The 14698-nt window shown below is 31.7% G+C and overlaps 3 protein-coding genes across 3 annotated transcripts; 2 read left to right on the top strand and 1 right to left on the bottom strand.

Annotated features, from left to right (window-relative positions):
* Positions 1-73: 73 nt before the first annotated feature.
* On the bottom strand, positions 74-5100 carry LOC126774463 (mini-chromosome maintenance complex-binding protein). Its single transcript, XM_050496017.1, has 9 exons — positions 4813-5100; positions 4564-4746; positions 4133-4492; positions 3334-3580; positions 2424-2541; positions 1938-2117; positions 878-1121; positions 546-710; positions 74-338 (listed from the first exon to the last, which is right to left on the bottom strand). Exons 1-9 carry the CDS (start codon positions 4915-4917, stop codon positions 126-128), a joined length of 1815 nt encoding a protein of 604 aa, XP_050351974.1. The 5' UTR covers positions 4918-5100; the 3' UTR covers positions 74-125.
* Positions 5101-5532: 432 nt separating this feature from the next.
* Positions 5533-6840, top strand: LOC126774495 (U1 small nuclear ribonucleoprotein A). Its single transcript, XM_050496057.1, has 4 exons — positions 5533-5746; positions 5888-6126; positions 6227-6495; positions 6577-6840. Exons 1-4 carry the CDS (start codon positions 5743-5745, stop codon positions 6734-6736), a joined length of 672 nt encoding a protein of 223 aa, XP_050352014.1. The 5' UTR covers positions 5533-5742; the 3' UTR covers positions 6737-6840.
* Positions 6841-7398: 558 nt separating this feature from the next.
* On the top strand, positions 7399-13689 carry LOC126774470 (integrin-linked protein kinase). The gene is made up of 8 exons (XM_050496028.1): positions 7399-7663; positions 8618-8783; positions 9105-9289; positions 10445-10614; positions 10859-11004; positions 11108-11332; positions 11779-11967; positions 12056-13689. Exons 1-8 carry the CDS (start codon positions 7575-7577, stop codon positions 12242-12244), a joined length of 1359 nt encoding a protein of 452 aa, XP_050351985.1. The 5' UTR covers positions 7399-7574; the 3' UTR covers positions 12245-13689.
* The last annotated feature ends 1009 nt before the right edge of the window (positions 13690-14698 follow it).

Here is a 14698-nt window from a genome sequence, read left to right as displayed (position 1 = left end):
AGCTTTTATTTACCAAAAGTTTTAGAGGTTATAATTTTTTCGATTTCTTGGTTAATAATAAATAAGAAATGAATATAAACAAACTGTTTTATTTTATTCAAAATGCATTCATTTAATCTTAAGATCTAAAAAGTACTGGGGACGCGATTCTTCAACCGCTGCAACCTCTCTGCCTCCATTGCTTTTGTAATGTCCCAGCATTCCTTGTTCAAAGTATCATGACCTCTGGATAGACTTACTAATCTAGCCAAAACAAGCAGACGATGTAAATCATCTGCTGTTACAGCGTTATCTTCATCCGCTTTATTACGCATTTCTATAAAATCATCTTCAACAAACTGAAAAAAAAAACAAACAAATAGTAATGGAATGTTAAGTAAAAAATATTCCAAGCAAATTATTATTATGTTCATCTTTCTATCCTTTTATTAAGTCCATTTCATTTCACTCATGTTATTGAAGAATGTAGATGAGGAAACAAGGAGAAGGCAAAAATTTGTTCAAAGGATGCGTTGATATTTTTTATGATAATAAATAAATATTACCTGTAAATCTTCACTGATTGAATATTTGACAAGTTTGAGATTTGTCAAATAAGATCTTATAGTATTCATGATCTCTTCCTTCAAGTAGTATGTAGCAGCTTCGACAATAGCATCAAATATTTCAAGAGATGATTCCTCAGGTCGTAAGGAAATGTGATAGTCACTCTAAAAATTAATTAACATTTAGAGCCAAGTTGGTAGAAATAATTATTTTGAATGAAGGTTTTGGGTCGAAATTAAAATTGGGCAAACATCATTAAGTTTTTTCAGTAATTCACTTCATAGTCTACTTAAAAACTTGTCAATATCTAGAAAAGGGTCAATTTTCTTACCGGTAGCAGAGATTTGCCTTCAGATAACACCAGTACGGAAATGTCTGAATCAAACTCCATTTTGTAGTACTTGAAATCATATTCAACTTTTTGTTGTTTAATTAAATTACCCAAAGCTGTAATATTATTAACACCGGTAGCGTCTAAATGGCCTTGCTCCATCTTAGTTTCATCTAGGACTAAATGTGTGTGTTTACTCAGCTGAAGAATACCACTGGTCAATCTGTTGCAATCATAATCTTTTCTGAAATATATTTATAATGTATTAGATAAAACACAATTCACGAACACAAAAACGATTCTATGAATATAATTTACCAATACTGTATCAATGAATAAAAATAATACTTATACTAATAATGTATGAGAATCTATACATTATTGTACACAAAAAATTGAGTTGAATAATTTTTTATTTTGTTGTTTTTGCTTAATTCATTTTTTAATCAACAGTTTATATAAAATCAACATTTAAATGAAGATCATTTTTAATTTTCACGGTAATTCATACTATGTACCGTAACCGTAACAGCCTGTGAATGTCCCACTGCTGGGCTAAAGGCCTCCTCTCCTCTTTTTGAGGAGAAGGTTTGGAGCTTATTCCACCACGCTGCTCCAATGCGGGTTGGTAGAATTCACATGTGGCAGAATTTCAGTGAAATTAGACACATGCAGGTTTCCTCACGATGTTTTCCTTCACCGTAAAGCACGAGATGAATTATAATCACAAATTAAGCACATGAAAATTCAGTGGTGCTTGCCCGGGTTTGAACCCACGATCATCGGTTAAGATTCACGCGTTCTTACCACAGGGCCATCTCGGCTTTCATACTATGTAACACAACTACTAAAAATTCAAAAGTTTTTCTATCACCAAAAACAATTTAAAGGGTGAGTAAGTCCGTCACAGGAACAAGGGATGTAACATCTTAGTTGGCGACGCAATAATATATATATATAATAGTAATTCACTACATAAGAATATATCTCATTAGTTCATCCCAAAGCAAATGAAAACAAAAAAAGGACAGGTACAATTATAATAATTTTTAAATCTTACTTTGGTAATAGAGCGATTGTGTTCATGTTCTCTACAGTCAGAGGTAAATAGTAGCTTTTAGTGACAAACTGTTTAATAATGTTGTACAGCTGCTGGCCATAGTTGGGGTACTTCTGAGTCGGCAGGTTTGATATGTTCAAGCAGAATTGACCCAATGTGATTGTATCTTGACGGAGATATCTGAAACATAATAATAATCAATGTTACAACATACAATTATTTTTAAATTTTACGATTTAAAAAACACCACAAATTTTGTTCTTACTTAAAACTGTTTTTAGTTCATTTTTTAACCATGGTTTGTTTACTTTAAAATCCATTTTTTTTTAAATAAGGTAACAGTATTTTAAATGTAATCTTATAACATTTGGATTAATATATACAAATTGTTGTTTTGGCAATTTATAAATGACGCAACTAGCCTTCTTGTATGTTGGAAATATAAAGAAAAGCTAAAGAATGACTTAAAAAAAAAATTATACTTACACACAAGCTATGAGATGACATATTAAGTATTCAGCAGCTAATTTATCACCAAGCAATAGTTCTGTCAAGGCCTTCAGCAAGTGTTCCCTCGCTGTGTTTGCATCTTTGAGTACAGTCTCTGAAAGACACAACATTAGACTAAAAAATACTACTCAATTTAATACTACATAAATAATATAGCTTTCAAATATTGGTGGTTAAGTGAAAAATCTTTGATAATTTTTTTTCAAGAAATTTTTTTTTAATTTATTATATATAAGCTACAACATTGAATGATGCTAATTTTACTTTTAATCGTATGGCTTTGTGTAAGTCCTGAATACCCACCGTACCAACACAGCTTATAAATTATTCAACTTACAAACATCAATACTTTATATTGTTGTATTACACATTAAAAAGGGAATGAGTGTAAGAAATTAAAAGTGAGGTTTATATTTCTTATACTAAAAAGTGTTTATGGGTAAAGTTGGCAAGTTACTAACTAACCCATTTGCGTGTATAGTACTGCCCGAGTACTATACACGCAAATGGGTTAGTTAGTAAGACGAGTGGTACCTACCCAGACGAGCTTGCACAAAGCCCTACTGGTGGTAGGGCTTTGTGCAAGCTCGTCTGGGTAGGTACCACCCACTCATCAGATATTCTACCGCAAAACAGCAATACTTGATATTGTTGTGTTCCGGTTTGAAGGGTGAGTGAGCCAGTGTAATTACAGGCACAAGGGACATAAAATCTTAGTTCCCAAGGTTGGTGGCGCATTGGCTATAAGCGATGGTTGACATTTCTTACAATGCCAATGTCTAAGGGCGTTTGGTGACCACTTACCATCAGGTGGCCCATATGCTCGTCCACCTTCCTATTCTATAAAAAAAAAAAAAAGCTTCTGGTGCCAAATAAAAAAAAGTACCTTGACTAAACTTTTCTTTGACCAATGGATTACAATGGTCCAATTTCTTAACAAATACAGCATGCAATCTTGGCACCAAACTTGGTGGAGGATTGTGTGTTATTATCTCTGCATCTGTTTCACAGATGGGTTCCAAAAGGGAACCCTTGGCGGGTTGGAATTCTCCTGAGAGTGCGGGATCAACAGACAGGAAGCCAACTACTTCTATCATGTCATTTAATTTAAGATTTTCTTCATCGTCATAAACCTGGAAATAAAATTGATTCTTTTTTATTTCTATTTTTCATTACAATAATTATTATAAATTGACGAATTTTAAATGTATCTTAATTTATTTTAATAGTCATCAATTTTTTGTGATAATTTAAAATTAAAAATTTTTGAATTATTTTTCATACATAAGATATTTATCAGTATGATAAATAAAATTAATATTTTAACTTTTTTTTGTGTTATATAAATATTAGCCAGTGAGTATTATTTATTGTAATTATCTTCATAAGATGATGACACAAGCAGTAAAAGAGAATAAGTCCACTTTATTCCAATTAGGGATGTCTTTCACCCTTGAGAAGACTAGAAGAGAATCAATCAAAAATAAGAAAAAATTGTATACATTGTTTGTTTTTTGTTCAACGTTCAATTTAAAGGCCAAAATCCAAAAGAATATTTTTTTAGTCAATAGTAAGTGGAAAAAATAAGATCTAATGAGCTTATTCAAATACAACCAAACATAATTATATAAAATTTATATTACATTATGAAATTAAATGTACAAAAAATGTTTGGTATCACCTACCTTGATAATACAAGATTTGCTGGCTACATCTGGCAATGGAAAATTAAGTAAATGCTCCCTGGAAACCACATTTGAGCTATCATCGACCTCTTCTTTTGTCCTTCTCTCCTTATTTACCAGATCAACTTGTACATCCATTGCATCTGGATCATCATCACTTTCATCATATGATCTTTTCAATTTTGAATAATTTGAATTTAATCTCTTTGACGTGTTAGGCTGTTGCTCAAGATGCTTCAAATGATTTTGTTCATCTTCTAATTTTTGAGCCCAATCATTGAATCCTGGCATTGAAACTACAACTATTGTCTGTCTTTGTGCACTTTTTAAATTCTCTGTATAATTTACTTTTTCATTCTCCTAAAAATTAGTTTAATTTCATGACTGCACAATAAAATATATATTTTTATATACATAACATAACAACATACCATTATATTTGCTGTATCAGTGTACTTTCCAGATTTACATTTCACCTCATTTGTTTTTGTATTAAATACTTCGAATTGTTCAAAATAGAATTCAGGATTATGCATATCTTGAACCATCCCTCGAAATCGTACCATGGTGCCATCAGGTAGGTTGTGTGTTGCGTTCGAGTTTATTAAGGGTATCTAAAAGGTTATTCAGAGGTCATTTTCATTGTAAAAAAGCTCTTTTTTTCTATTTCATTTTCTTACCTTATACCAATTGGGCAGCTTTAAAAGTTTATCTTTCCATTCTTCTTCATTTATCATCCAAATACCTGGAGTGACAGTATCAAAATCATGCGAAAAATCATGCATTATATATATATTACAAAGAGTATTAGTTTCAAAACAAAATATCCTTATTTTTTTTTAACGTTACCACTAATGATATTTATAGTTTTTATAATGATATCATTGATTCAAGAAATGCATTTAATATCCTCAATAATTTATTATAAATATAAACGCGCGCGAAAAATTAATTTACATTATTTAAACGTCAGTTAACAAATTTCACTTCAATTTAATGGCTAAACATAAAATCGATATTGAAATCATTCACTCATTCAAGTTTAAAAATAATGAAATGACTTGGAAATAGTACTATATGTGTGTTTTCACTATTTTTAAATAATAAATGAAAATGTTTTGTAAAAAGTCGAAATTTAGCGTAAATTTATTTGCAAAATAATTTATATGTAAAAGAAAAACAAAATATTTTTTTATTTTTAATGGCCTCCAAAATACTTACCCTATTTATAAAATGGTAATTTTATAAAAAGGTTATTGAGAAAAGAATGAACATCACATTGGCTTACTTTTGTTATGAATTTATGTTAATGTAATCTACAACTTCAACATTAGTCTTTGAATTACTCCGTCTCTCTACTCTCGTTTTTTAATCTATATCTATACTCTCTCGTATAAAATAAAGCGCGTCGTCAACTGTATAGCTTGCTATTATTTTAAAAATTTATGATTAATATTACTTTATTTAATATATGGTAATATTAACTACTCAATAACGGCTTATATTATAACATTTATAAGTGAAACACTGGTTTTCTAAATTTGTAGTTGTTCATAAAGAACTTATATACTAAATCGTATACATTCATATTTCAACTTTTAAGCTACAAAATGAGTAAGTTACGCGTTACTATTATTCATAATTCCATATTTTCTGTACTTTCAAATACTTAATAATACTATTTTTTAAAGAGAAACAATAAACATTGCTTTGGTTATAAGTTGTCGGCAAATAACCTCAAATGTTTGATTCCAGCTATGGACATTCGCCCCAACCACACGATATACATAAACAATTTAAATGAAAAAATAAAGAAAGAAGAGTTAAAAAAGTCACTCTATGCAATATTTTCACAATTTGGTCAAATTTTGGATATCGTCGCAATGAAGACCCTCAAAATGAGGGGACAGGCTTTTGTAATATTCAAGGAAATATCAAGCGCTACTGTTGCTTTGAGAAGTATGCAAGGATTTCCATTTTATGACAAGCCTATGGTATGTAAATATTTTTATCCTACTATTTTTTTTCGTATTTTTGTAAAAATAAATTAAAACATTATAAATAGCTATTAATCATTTAAAATTTGGTTAACAGAGGATCCAATATTCGAAATCGGACAGTGATGTCATAGCTAAAGTCAAAGGCACATTCCAAGAGAGGCCAAAACGTCCCAAACTACCTAAAAGCACAGAAGATGGAAAGAAGAAGAAGAACAAGGATGCGAATAGACCAACTGTGCCTGGTTTTGGCCAGCCCAGTCTTCTCAACAATGTCAATGTTGAACAGCCACCTAACCAGATTCTGTTCCTCACCAATCTACCTGATGAGACATCTGAAATGATGTTATCTATGCTTTTCAACCAGTATGTTATTTTTGATTCTTAAAAAAGTTTATGTATCACTGTATGTATAATTTTAAAATAATAAATAATCACTTTTTTTAGGTTCCCTGGCTTCAAAGAAGTCCGACTTGTGCCTAATAGACATGATATTGCATTTGTTGAGTTTGCTAATGAAATGCAGTCTGCCGCAGCAAAAGAAGCACTCCAAGGTTTCAAGATAACACCAACTCATGCAATGAAGATTTCATTTGCAAAGAAATAATTTAGCACTTTTAGTACAAATAAAGATCTAAGTATTTTGAGAACTGTTTTGAGCATTGCACTAAGCCTGAACAGCTCTCTGGCTGTGACTAGTCATTAATTTTTTAAGAAAATTAACTTTCATTTACCCTGCATCCTAAACCTTTTACATTTTCTGACATATTTCAGTTTATTAAGTTTATAGTGTTACATTAAAAAAAAACATTTAATTTTTTCATTATAACTGATATAATTTAGGGAATGTAAAATAAGAAATTTGTTTTTGATGTGGTTAGTCTTCTCTTTTTAACAGTAATTTTGGAGATAATGCCTTTTTTTATGAGGTGTTGAAATTTCCAATATAATTTAAAGAGAATCTCATGATATAAAACAACTATAATAAAACCAATTTTTTTTTTATATTCGCCGGGAGGGAATACCTATTTCTAGTAAACATTCTTATCCATCATTTATTATATTGAAAATTCGTACGTTTTATGAATTTTAATTATAAATAGTGATTTTTTTTTTCTTCTGGCAACATATCGATGTTATTATACAATCAAGTAAAATTGTTCTTAATAATATACCCAACTAAGCCATGACAATATGTGAATTCCAAGTAAGAAAGAGATAAACTAGAACAGAGTTGCATACTTCACAACAACTTGCTTTATATTTTATTTTTAGGGATTGCGAAACTGTCAAAGTCAAACCCTAATGAATGAGTCTGACTGTACATTTGTTTTATTAACATACAAATAAACTATTCCTGAGATATATTTTTTTACATATAGCTAAAATAGAAAATATCAATACGATATTAACTTACAGTGAAAAGCATATTAAGTTACAAAAATATGGAGGATATTTTTCAGTGGTGTAGAGAAGGAAATGCCCTGCAGGTGCGCGTTTGGCTGGATGATACGGAGCATGATATGAATCAAGGGTAAGTTGAAGTAAATCTAGGTGTTATTTTAATTATAAAAAAGCCATCTGTTTATTTCTTATTTCCATAAATGGCGCATTACACCGTTCGCCCACATCTCCAAGGTCTAGTAAATTATGTCAGGTAAAGATCGGAATACTTGGAAAAATTAGTCACGTCTCTTATTACATTTTGCAGGCAATTTTAGAGAAGCTGAAGCTCTCATGAACAATAAATTGACTCCAGTAAAATTTCTTACTCTATATAATTGCCTTTATTTTTAAAAGCAAAAAAAAGTATTAATAATACTCAATTATTTAATTACATTTTAATAAAATAATAGTTTAATTATAGAGTTTTATTTGTGATTATAAATAATTATCTTTGTAGTGGTAGTTAATATGGAGTTATTGTTGAAAAAATTACTTAGTTAAATGTAAAAAAAAACAATGTATGATTTTACCATTGATTTTAATGTTCTAAATGCCTTTAATATGTTATTATTATATCTATGTATTCATATGAGTCATCTTAAACTGTAGCCAATTTTTCCTTATGTTTTCTGAATCCATATAATATTTAATTAATAAATATTTTCAAATAATCTCTTGAATATATACAGGAAAGCAATAATATCAATTCCATGATGTACTTTAAATATTGATTTACAAATGGAAAAGTAATTGTATTTATTTATGATTTTTATAGCTTATCAATAAAATAAATGAACTTTTAATATTATAATAATTTTATTAAAATAAATTTACATATAAAGGAGATAATTTTCAATAAAATTACATATAAGTTTGTGCCCATCTCTAACAAATAAATACAGCTATATAATATTATATATTTTTAGTTTTCTAGCAAGAAAACTTAGAATTTTTTTTCATACAACTTACTTTCTTTTTTATTGTAAACAATATAATAATATCTAATAATGCTTATATATAAAGTTGTAATAAACACTTTCAGTGATGATCATGGCTTCAGTCCCTTGCACTGGGCATGTAAGGAGGGTCATCTCAAGATAGTTGAAATGCTTATCAGAAGAGGTGCAAGGATTAATGTAACGAACATGGGAGATGATACACCCTTGCACTTGGCGGCAGCACATGGACACAGGCCTATTGTTCAATTGGTCAGATGGGTCAATTTCATATGACCATTCTGTATATTTTCATAACATTCTAATCATGCTTTTTACAAATAATCTTGTAGTTAATTGGAGCTTTAATTAATTTCTGCAATTTATTTTCTTATAAGAAGTAACCATCCTCCTAAATTGTTATAAGTATTTACATAATATTATGACATTATTTAATATATTTATTTCTATTTTAATTAATATTTAATAATTTGTCATTTAAAACATCACGCATCACGCAAATTATACAATTTTCTGAATACTGAACTGAATTAAGAAATAATTGATACAATAAAACCATAATTATAATTTTAGCTCCTTCAAAACAGAGTGGATGTGAATTTCACAAACGAACATGGCAACTCTCCATTGCATTATGCTTGCTTTTGGGGATACAGTGCAATTGCCGAAGATCTAGTTCTTGCTGGGGCTCTTGTGTCACTAGCTAATAAGGATGGGGATACACCACTGGACAAAACAAGAGGACAACTTGTACAGCGGTAAGTGGGAACAATTTAAAAACAGAATTATAACTATAGCCTGTTCCAACCACAAGAGAAGTAAACTCAAATAAATAACTTTGACACCGAATTGACGCGATCTCATTGGTCGAGATCTTAAACATTCTATGATATTTACTATAGATTCGCAAAAAAATGGCATTTTCAATGTTCGCGAAGTTGTAATCGGAACTTCGAAAGTTAAATTAATGTGGTTCTAACTAGTTAGGTGGAATGGTGTTGTATTATAAATGAATTAATATTAATATTATAATGAATTAATCAAGAACTGTTTGTAGTGCATAATACAGCAGTACAATTAGCAAATCTCATGCAATTTGTAAATCTTAGATTTGTTGTTTATCTTTATTCCTTCTCCGATTGGAATAGGGTATACAGTGTTGATACACAAAAGTGAGTAAATCTTTTTAACAACAAAATATGATCGTGCAACTGGCTGCTGTGACTGAAAACGGTGATCATGATCATTTCTCCCTTATCGATTCGTAGGTGTCCTAAAGACGTCCTTATCGGCCCCGATGATAATATTACATAGGCCAATAGTAACACGCTAGGTTACAGAATAAACACACACCGATTCCGCCGGTGGGGTCGACGACCCTCATTCATTACGCGTATGATGGCGTTTAAAATGCACACGTCCTTCCCTTTCGACTTCAACGGCGTCCTAAGCCAAGGTCCGGCCTCACAGGAGACGCCCTTAGGATGTCCGTTACTCTTGAGCCCCTCGTGTGGCTCCCAACATCCGGCTGAGTTCATCTCGCCCAACCCGCCCGGTGACGCTGTAGAGGCCATTAGGGCTAACAGCAACTAGACAGTTCGAAAAAAAAAGATGTGATCATGACTAGCTATAAGGGACATATTACAGTTGTTAAACTGTGAGTGCAAATACAGATGCACTCTTAATTCCTTCAGTCACTCAATTTGAAGGGTCAGTATTCAACATGACCGAAGAGTGTTCAGGAACAGAACCGAAAGCCTTCTTTCTAAATTCGAGTTGTTATTTGAAGACAGGAAAGCTTAATAGCTTTTTACTGACTCGTCCCAGGATTTGAATTTAGGATCTGCAATCTTATAAGCTAGCCACCAGGCCAGCAACTTTGTACTAAAATATATTATTTTTGTAACTTTTAGACTACACGAGATGGCTGTTAATCAAGGGCAAGATCTGAAGAAGATACAGTTCAAGGACCAGTCGTGGTTGGGCTTGAAGACAAGAAGCCGTGATGCAACTCTTTCCCGACATAAAGGCATTAATATCAACGAATTGGCATTGCACACGAGAATCGCAGTAACACCATCTGGTAAGATTTACTAAGACTAAAAATAAATTACCAGCATTAAATATATGGACCATCCAATATAAGTAAGTAAGTATTAATTTGCATTTTGGGCATTGTCACATTGCAGAAATATAAACCATTTCATACATTAAGAATGGAATCTAAGGAGTCGTTTCACTGGCTCACTACGCGTCAAACGGGAATCTAGCATAACAAAGTATGTTGTCATGTTTAATTTTCTAAATCTAAACAATTCTGATTTAAGGTGAAACATGGCGCGGCCGTTGGCAGAAAAACGATATAGTAGCGAAGATAATTGCAGTTCGTGAATGCACTCCCCGCGTGCAGCGCGACTTTAACGAGGAGTTCCCCAAGCTGAGGATATTTTCCCACCCTAATATATTACCTGTGGTACGTTGGCTGCGTATACTCGCTCAGCTTAAGAACACACTACCGCGTTGTCGAGTCTGTGGAGTTGCTATTCCCAGTATACTATACGTGTCCGCTGGCGCAGGTGGGGTGCTGCGTGTCGCCGCCGTCGCTGGTGGTGATCTCGCAGTACATGTCGTGGGGCTCGCTGCACGCGCTGCTGCACGGCGGCGCGGGCGGGCGCGTGGTGGTGGACGCGGGCGCGGCCGTGCGCCTGGCGCGCGACGTGGCGGCCGGCATGGCCTACCTGCACTCGCTGCAGCGCGACCGCGTGCTGCCCGCCTACCACCTCAACAGCAAGCACATCATGGTAACTTGTCACTTCCCGTGTGCTGGGAGTGTCATCGATCATAAAGTAATTGTAATCATTCGAAGCCGAGCTGTGTCACCGGGAAACGCAAATTCTCCCTTTTGCACTATAATACTAATAATATTGACGTGCCGGTTGGCGTGATTGGTAGATACGGCCTTTCACGTCGAAGGTTGTGGGTTCGATTCCCACCCACGACAGACATTTGTGTGCATGAACATATCTGTTTGTTATGAGTCTGGGTGTAATTATCTATATAAGTATGTATTTACAAAAGAAAAGTTGTATATCAGTTGTCTGGTTTCCATAGCACAAGCTTTGTACAAGCTTAATTTGGGATCAGATGGCTGTGTGTGAAAAATGTCCCAGGATATTATTATTATTATATTTTGTTCGCATTTAGTTGGTGTCGATCAATCAATGTTCATGCAAATTTATTCTTTCAGATTGATGAAGATCTAACAGCCCGTATCAACATGGCGGATGCAAAGTTTTCTTTCCAAGAGAGAGGACGTGTTTACGCACCGGCTTGGATGGCACCCGAAGCTTTATTAAAACCGAGTGCCAAAAGAAACTGGGAGGCCGCTGATATGTGGAGTTTTGCAGTGCTTTTATGGGAGTTAGCGACTAGAGAGGTGAGAAATAGCACATAACAACTTTTTGCAGCTAAAATACATTGTTTGCTAATGTAAAGAATTCTCAATAAATAAAACCATTTTGAAGGTCCCATTCGCTGACCTATCACCAATGGAGTGCGGAATGAAGATAGCTCTAGAAGGCCTCAGGATCACAATTCCCCCGGGTATCTCTCCCCACATTTCGAAACTCATCAAAATCTGTATGAACGAGGATCCAGGTAAACGACCATCATTCGAAATGATATTACCCATTCTTGAGAAAATGAAACGTTGAAAGAAGTTGAATGAGTAAAGAAATATAAGTTATAAAAATGCCTATTCAATTTAATATGAAAACATGAATGTGCTTTAATCGTTTTGTTGTATGTATGGTTGTTAAAATATTTTAATCAATGCAATGTGTAACACTATTTCTAACACGATATATTGTTTTAAAAATAACTTTAAAATATGGAAATGAGATCTAATGTACACATTGTAAGCAATGTCAATTTGTAGTTAAGGGATAAAAAACTCCCTAGTATTTTAATTAGTTTAAAAGTTTTTGTGACTTCTGTTTCCTCCATCCAATAAACGTGATACATAAAGTGTTCCTCTCGCATCAATATTTTGAGTTTTCGATAGATTTGATTGATTTTTACTTGTGGACATTTCTTTACAAAATCAAAGAACCAATATAATAAAATAAATAATGTCAATATAAATAAGACTAGCTCACTACCTGGTATTTATATATAAACGCATAAAAATATTCAATTGATTACCATTGTATTTACTCTGTGGAAAGTTGAAAAAAACTCAAATATCCACCGATATTTTTTAGTCTATTTACAGTCTGCATAATGCGTATACTATCGATCATTGAATATCAATGTTTAAGAAATATTTCTATTTATCTATTTTACTCCATTTTTCTAAACACAAATACATCTGAAATTGAGAAAAAACACCTTATAAAATACTTTACAAAATATTTTTAATATAACTTTAAAATAAGATAATTAGTTTTAAGATAGATTAACATCGTAAATGATCCAATACATTCATAATGTTCTGTTTTAATATTTATATACATTTTTTTTACAATTGATAACAATTAAAAGAATTCAGTTCTTGAAAAAAAAGATAGGTTTAAACAAAAAGGTTATTATAAAAATATATTTATCAGTTCTTTTAGTAGTAGTATAAAATGGATTTGCTTAACTTTTTTTCAAATTCAATTTAATAAAGTTAAACAAAACCAATTTTCAATATATTTTTACGTTAAAATAATGTACACATCAAATCGTTCAAAAGATTATATTTTTCTTTAAGTGCTCGAAGATTAATCTCCCACTAGTGCCATACAAGACTATAGTCGATTACAAAATGAAATAATGTACAGAGTCTATATTTAAATGCTTCACTGCACTGCCAGTATTTTTCGTTGTTAGTGTTTAGGTTGTGTTTTTATTTTTGTGATTTATATATTTTCTAATACGGTTATCCATTTTACAATTATACACAGGCATCATATAACTATTATTTTATCTTATGAATGTATTATAAAAAGGTGCTAGTTAAATAAATATGTTGATATATATTAATAATTTTTGAAATTTGTTCAATGTGCCTTATGATAATAATGATAACATATATAATATAAATACTATTTCTTTGACTTCGTAAAAATATATTTCAACTAAAATATTTAAATAATTTGTAAAAGAAAATGTTAAAACGTTAAATATTATACTAATGATTTTGGACTATTACAATTGTTTTATTTTACACCTGAAAAACAAAAGTGATCTTATCTATAACATTTATTCAAGCATTGTAAAACAGCCGTTGTTAGCAAAACTAAATAAGAACTAAACCTGTAATAATTAAAATTAATACAATAATTAAATATCAATTATTTAACAGGGGCGTAGCTCGCCCTTGTTGGGCCATTTCCTGGAGTCATCCGCGTTCGGTGAGGCCTTCTCAATTCTCACTGTTTATGATCTCCCTTGGTACATGACACATTCGCTCCATGATCAAGATCGGAAGTATTTAAATATACTTTATCTTCCCATTTACATAGTCATTTTGCCTGCGGCTCTTGTCCAATTTGAGATTTCAACACATCAAATAATAAAATGATAAATCATTTGATATTATAATTACTTATAAATTTTGTTTCAATTTATTATTTTGATGGAATTTCTAAATGTTTTTTATGGGTAAATCATTTTAGGGTCTTGCAACCCTGTTGCTTATCTAATGGAAAGACCATAGCTATTCTTATAACTTCTAATGTCAATAGTGAATATGTCTTATGTGGAGTCTGTGGTAATAGGTATTGACATTAATTGACAACATAACATCGGTCATCGAAATAAAGTGTTTTCAAGCCAGAAAAGGAAAAAATTTAAATTGCAAAGCGTATTTAAGCTTCCTACGAAATAATTTGAAGGACAATTTTGTTGATATTATTTTAAATGAATTAAAACTGTATTATTCGTAAACACTTTCTAATATGGAAGCGTACTTTAATTCGAACTTTTTACCAAAAATTATTGACGTTGAATGGAAATTAGAAGTGTTAACCAACACTCCTGGCGTCGGTTCTGATAATTTATTATACACAGTAATTTTAAAGACTGATGAAGGTGAAGATGTACGTTTTACATGTGGAACACAGCAACTACAAGATTTAGTGTACAAATTGAAAGACGTATTGCGGCATTGTGAAAAAGTTAAA

Source organism: Nymphalis io, chromosome 16 (genome assembly GCF_905147045.1).
Source record: "Nymphalis io chromosome 16, ilAglIoxx1.1, whole genome shotgun sequence".
NCBI lineage: Eukaryota > Metazoa > Arthropoda > Insecta > Lepidoptera > Nymphalidae > Nymphalis > Nymphalis io.
Note: the sequence above shows the minus strand (reverse complement) of the source record. Positions and strands in the feature narration are given on the sequence as shown.

Excerpts from the sequence above, each read along its gene's own strand:
- LOC126774463 (XM_050496017.1), bottom strand. The coding sequence starts at position 4,917 with ATGCATGATTTTTCGCATGATTTTGATACTGTCACTCCAGGTATTTGG. Across the intron at positions 2,542-3,333 it reads CAAAGAAAAGTTTAGTCAAG|AGACTGTACTCAAAGATGCA; the intron begins GTACTTTTTTTT and ends TGTGTCTTTCAG. Across the intron at positions 1,122-1,937 it reads ACAATCGCTCTATTACCAAA|AAAAGATTATGATTGCAACA; the intron begins GTAAGATTTAAA and ends AATATATTTCAG.
- LOC126774470 (XM_050496028.1), top strand. The coding sequence starts at position 7,575 with ATGGAGGATATTTTTCAGTGGTGTAGAGAAGGAAATGCCCTGCAGGTG. Across the intron at positions 11,333-11,778 it reads TCAACAGCAAGCACATCATG|ATTGATGAAGATCTAACAGC; the intron begins GTAACTTGTCAC and ends TTATTCTTTCAG. Across the intron at positions 11,968-12,055 it reads GGGAGTTAGCGACTAGAGAG|GTCCCATTCGCTGACCTATC; the intron begins GTGAGAAATAGC and ends ACCATTTTGAAG.
- LOC126774495 (XM_050496057.1), top strand. Across the intron at positions 6,127-6,226 it reads CATTTTATGACAAGCCTATG|AGGATCCAATATTCGAAATC; the intron begins GTATGTAAATAT and ends TTTGGTTAACAG. Across the intron at positions 6,496-6,576 it reads TTATCTATGCTTTTCAACCA|GTTCCCTGGCTTCAAAGAAG; the intron begins GTATGTTATTTT and ends CACTTTTTTTAG.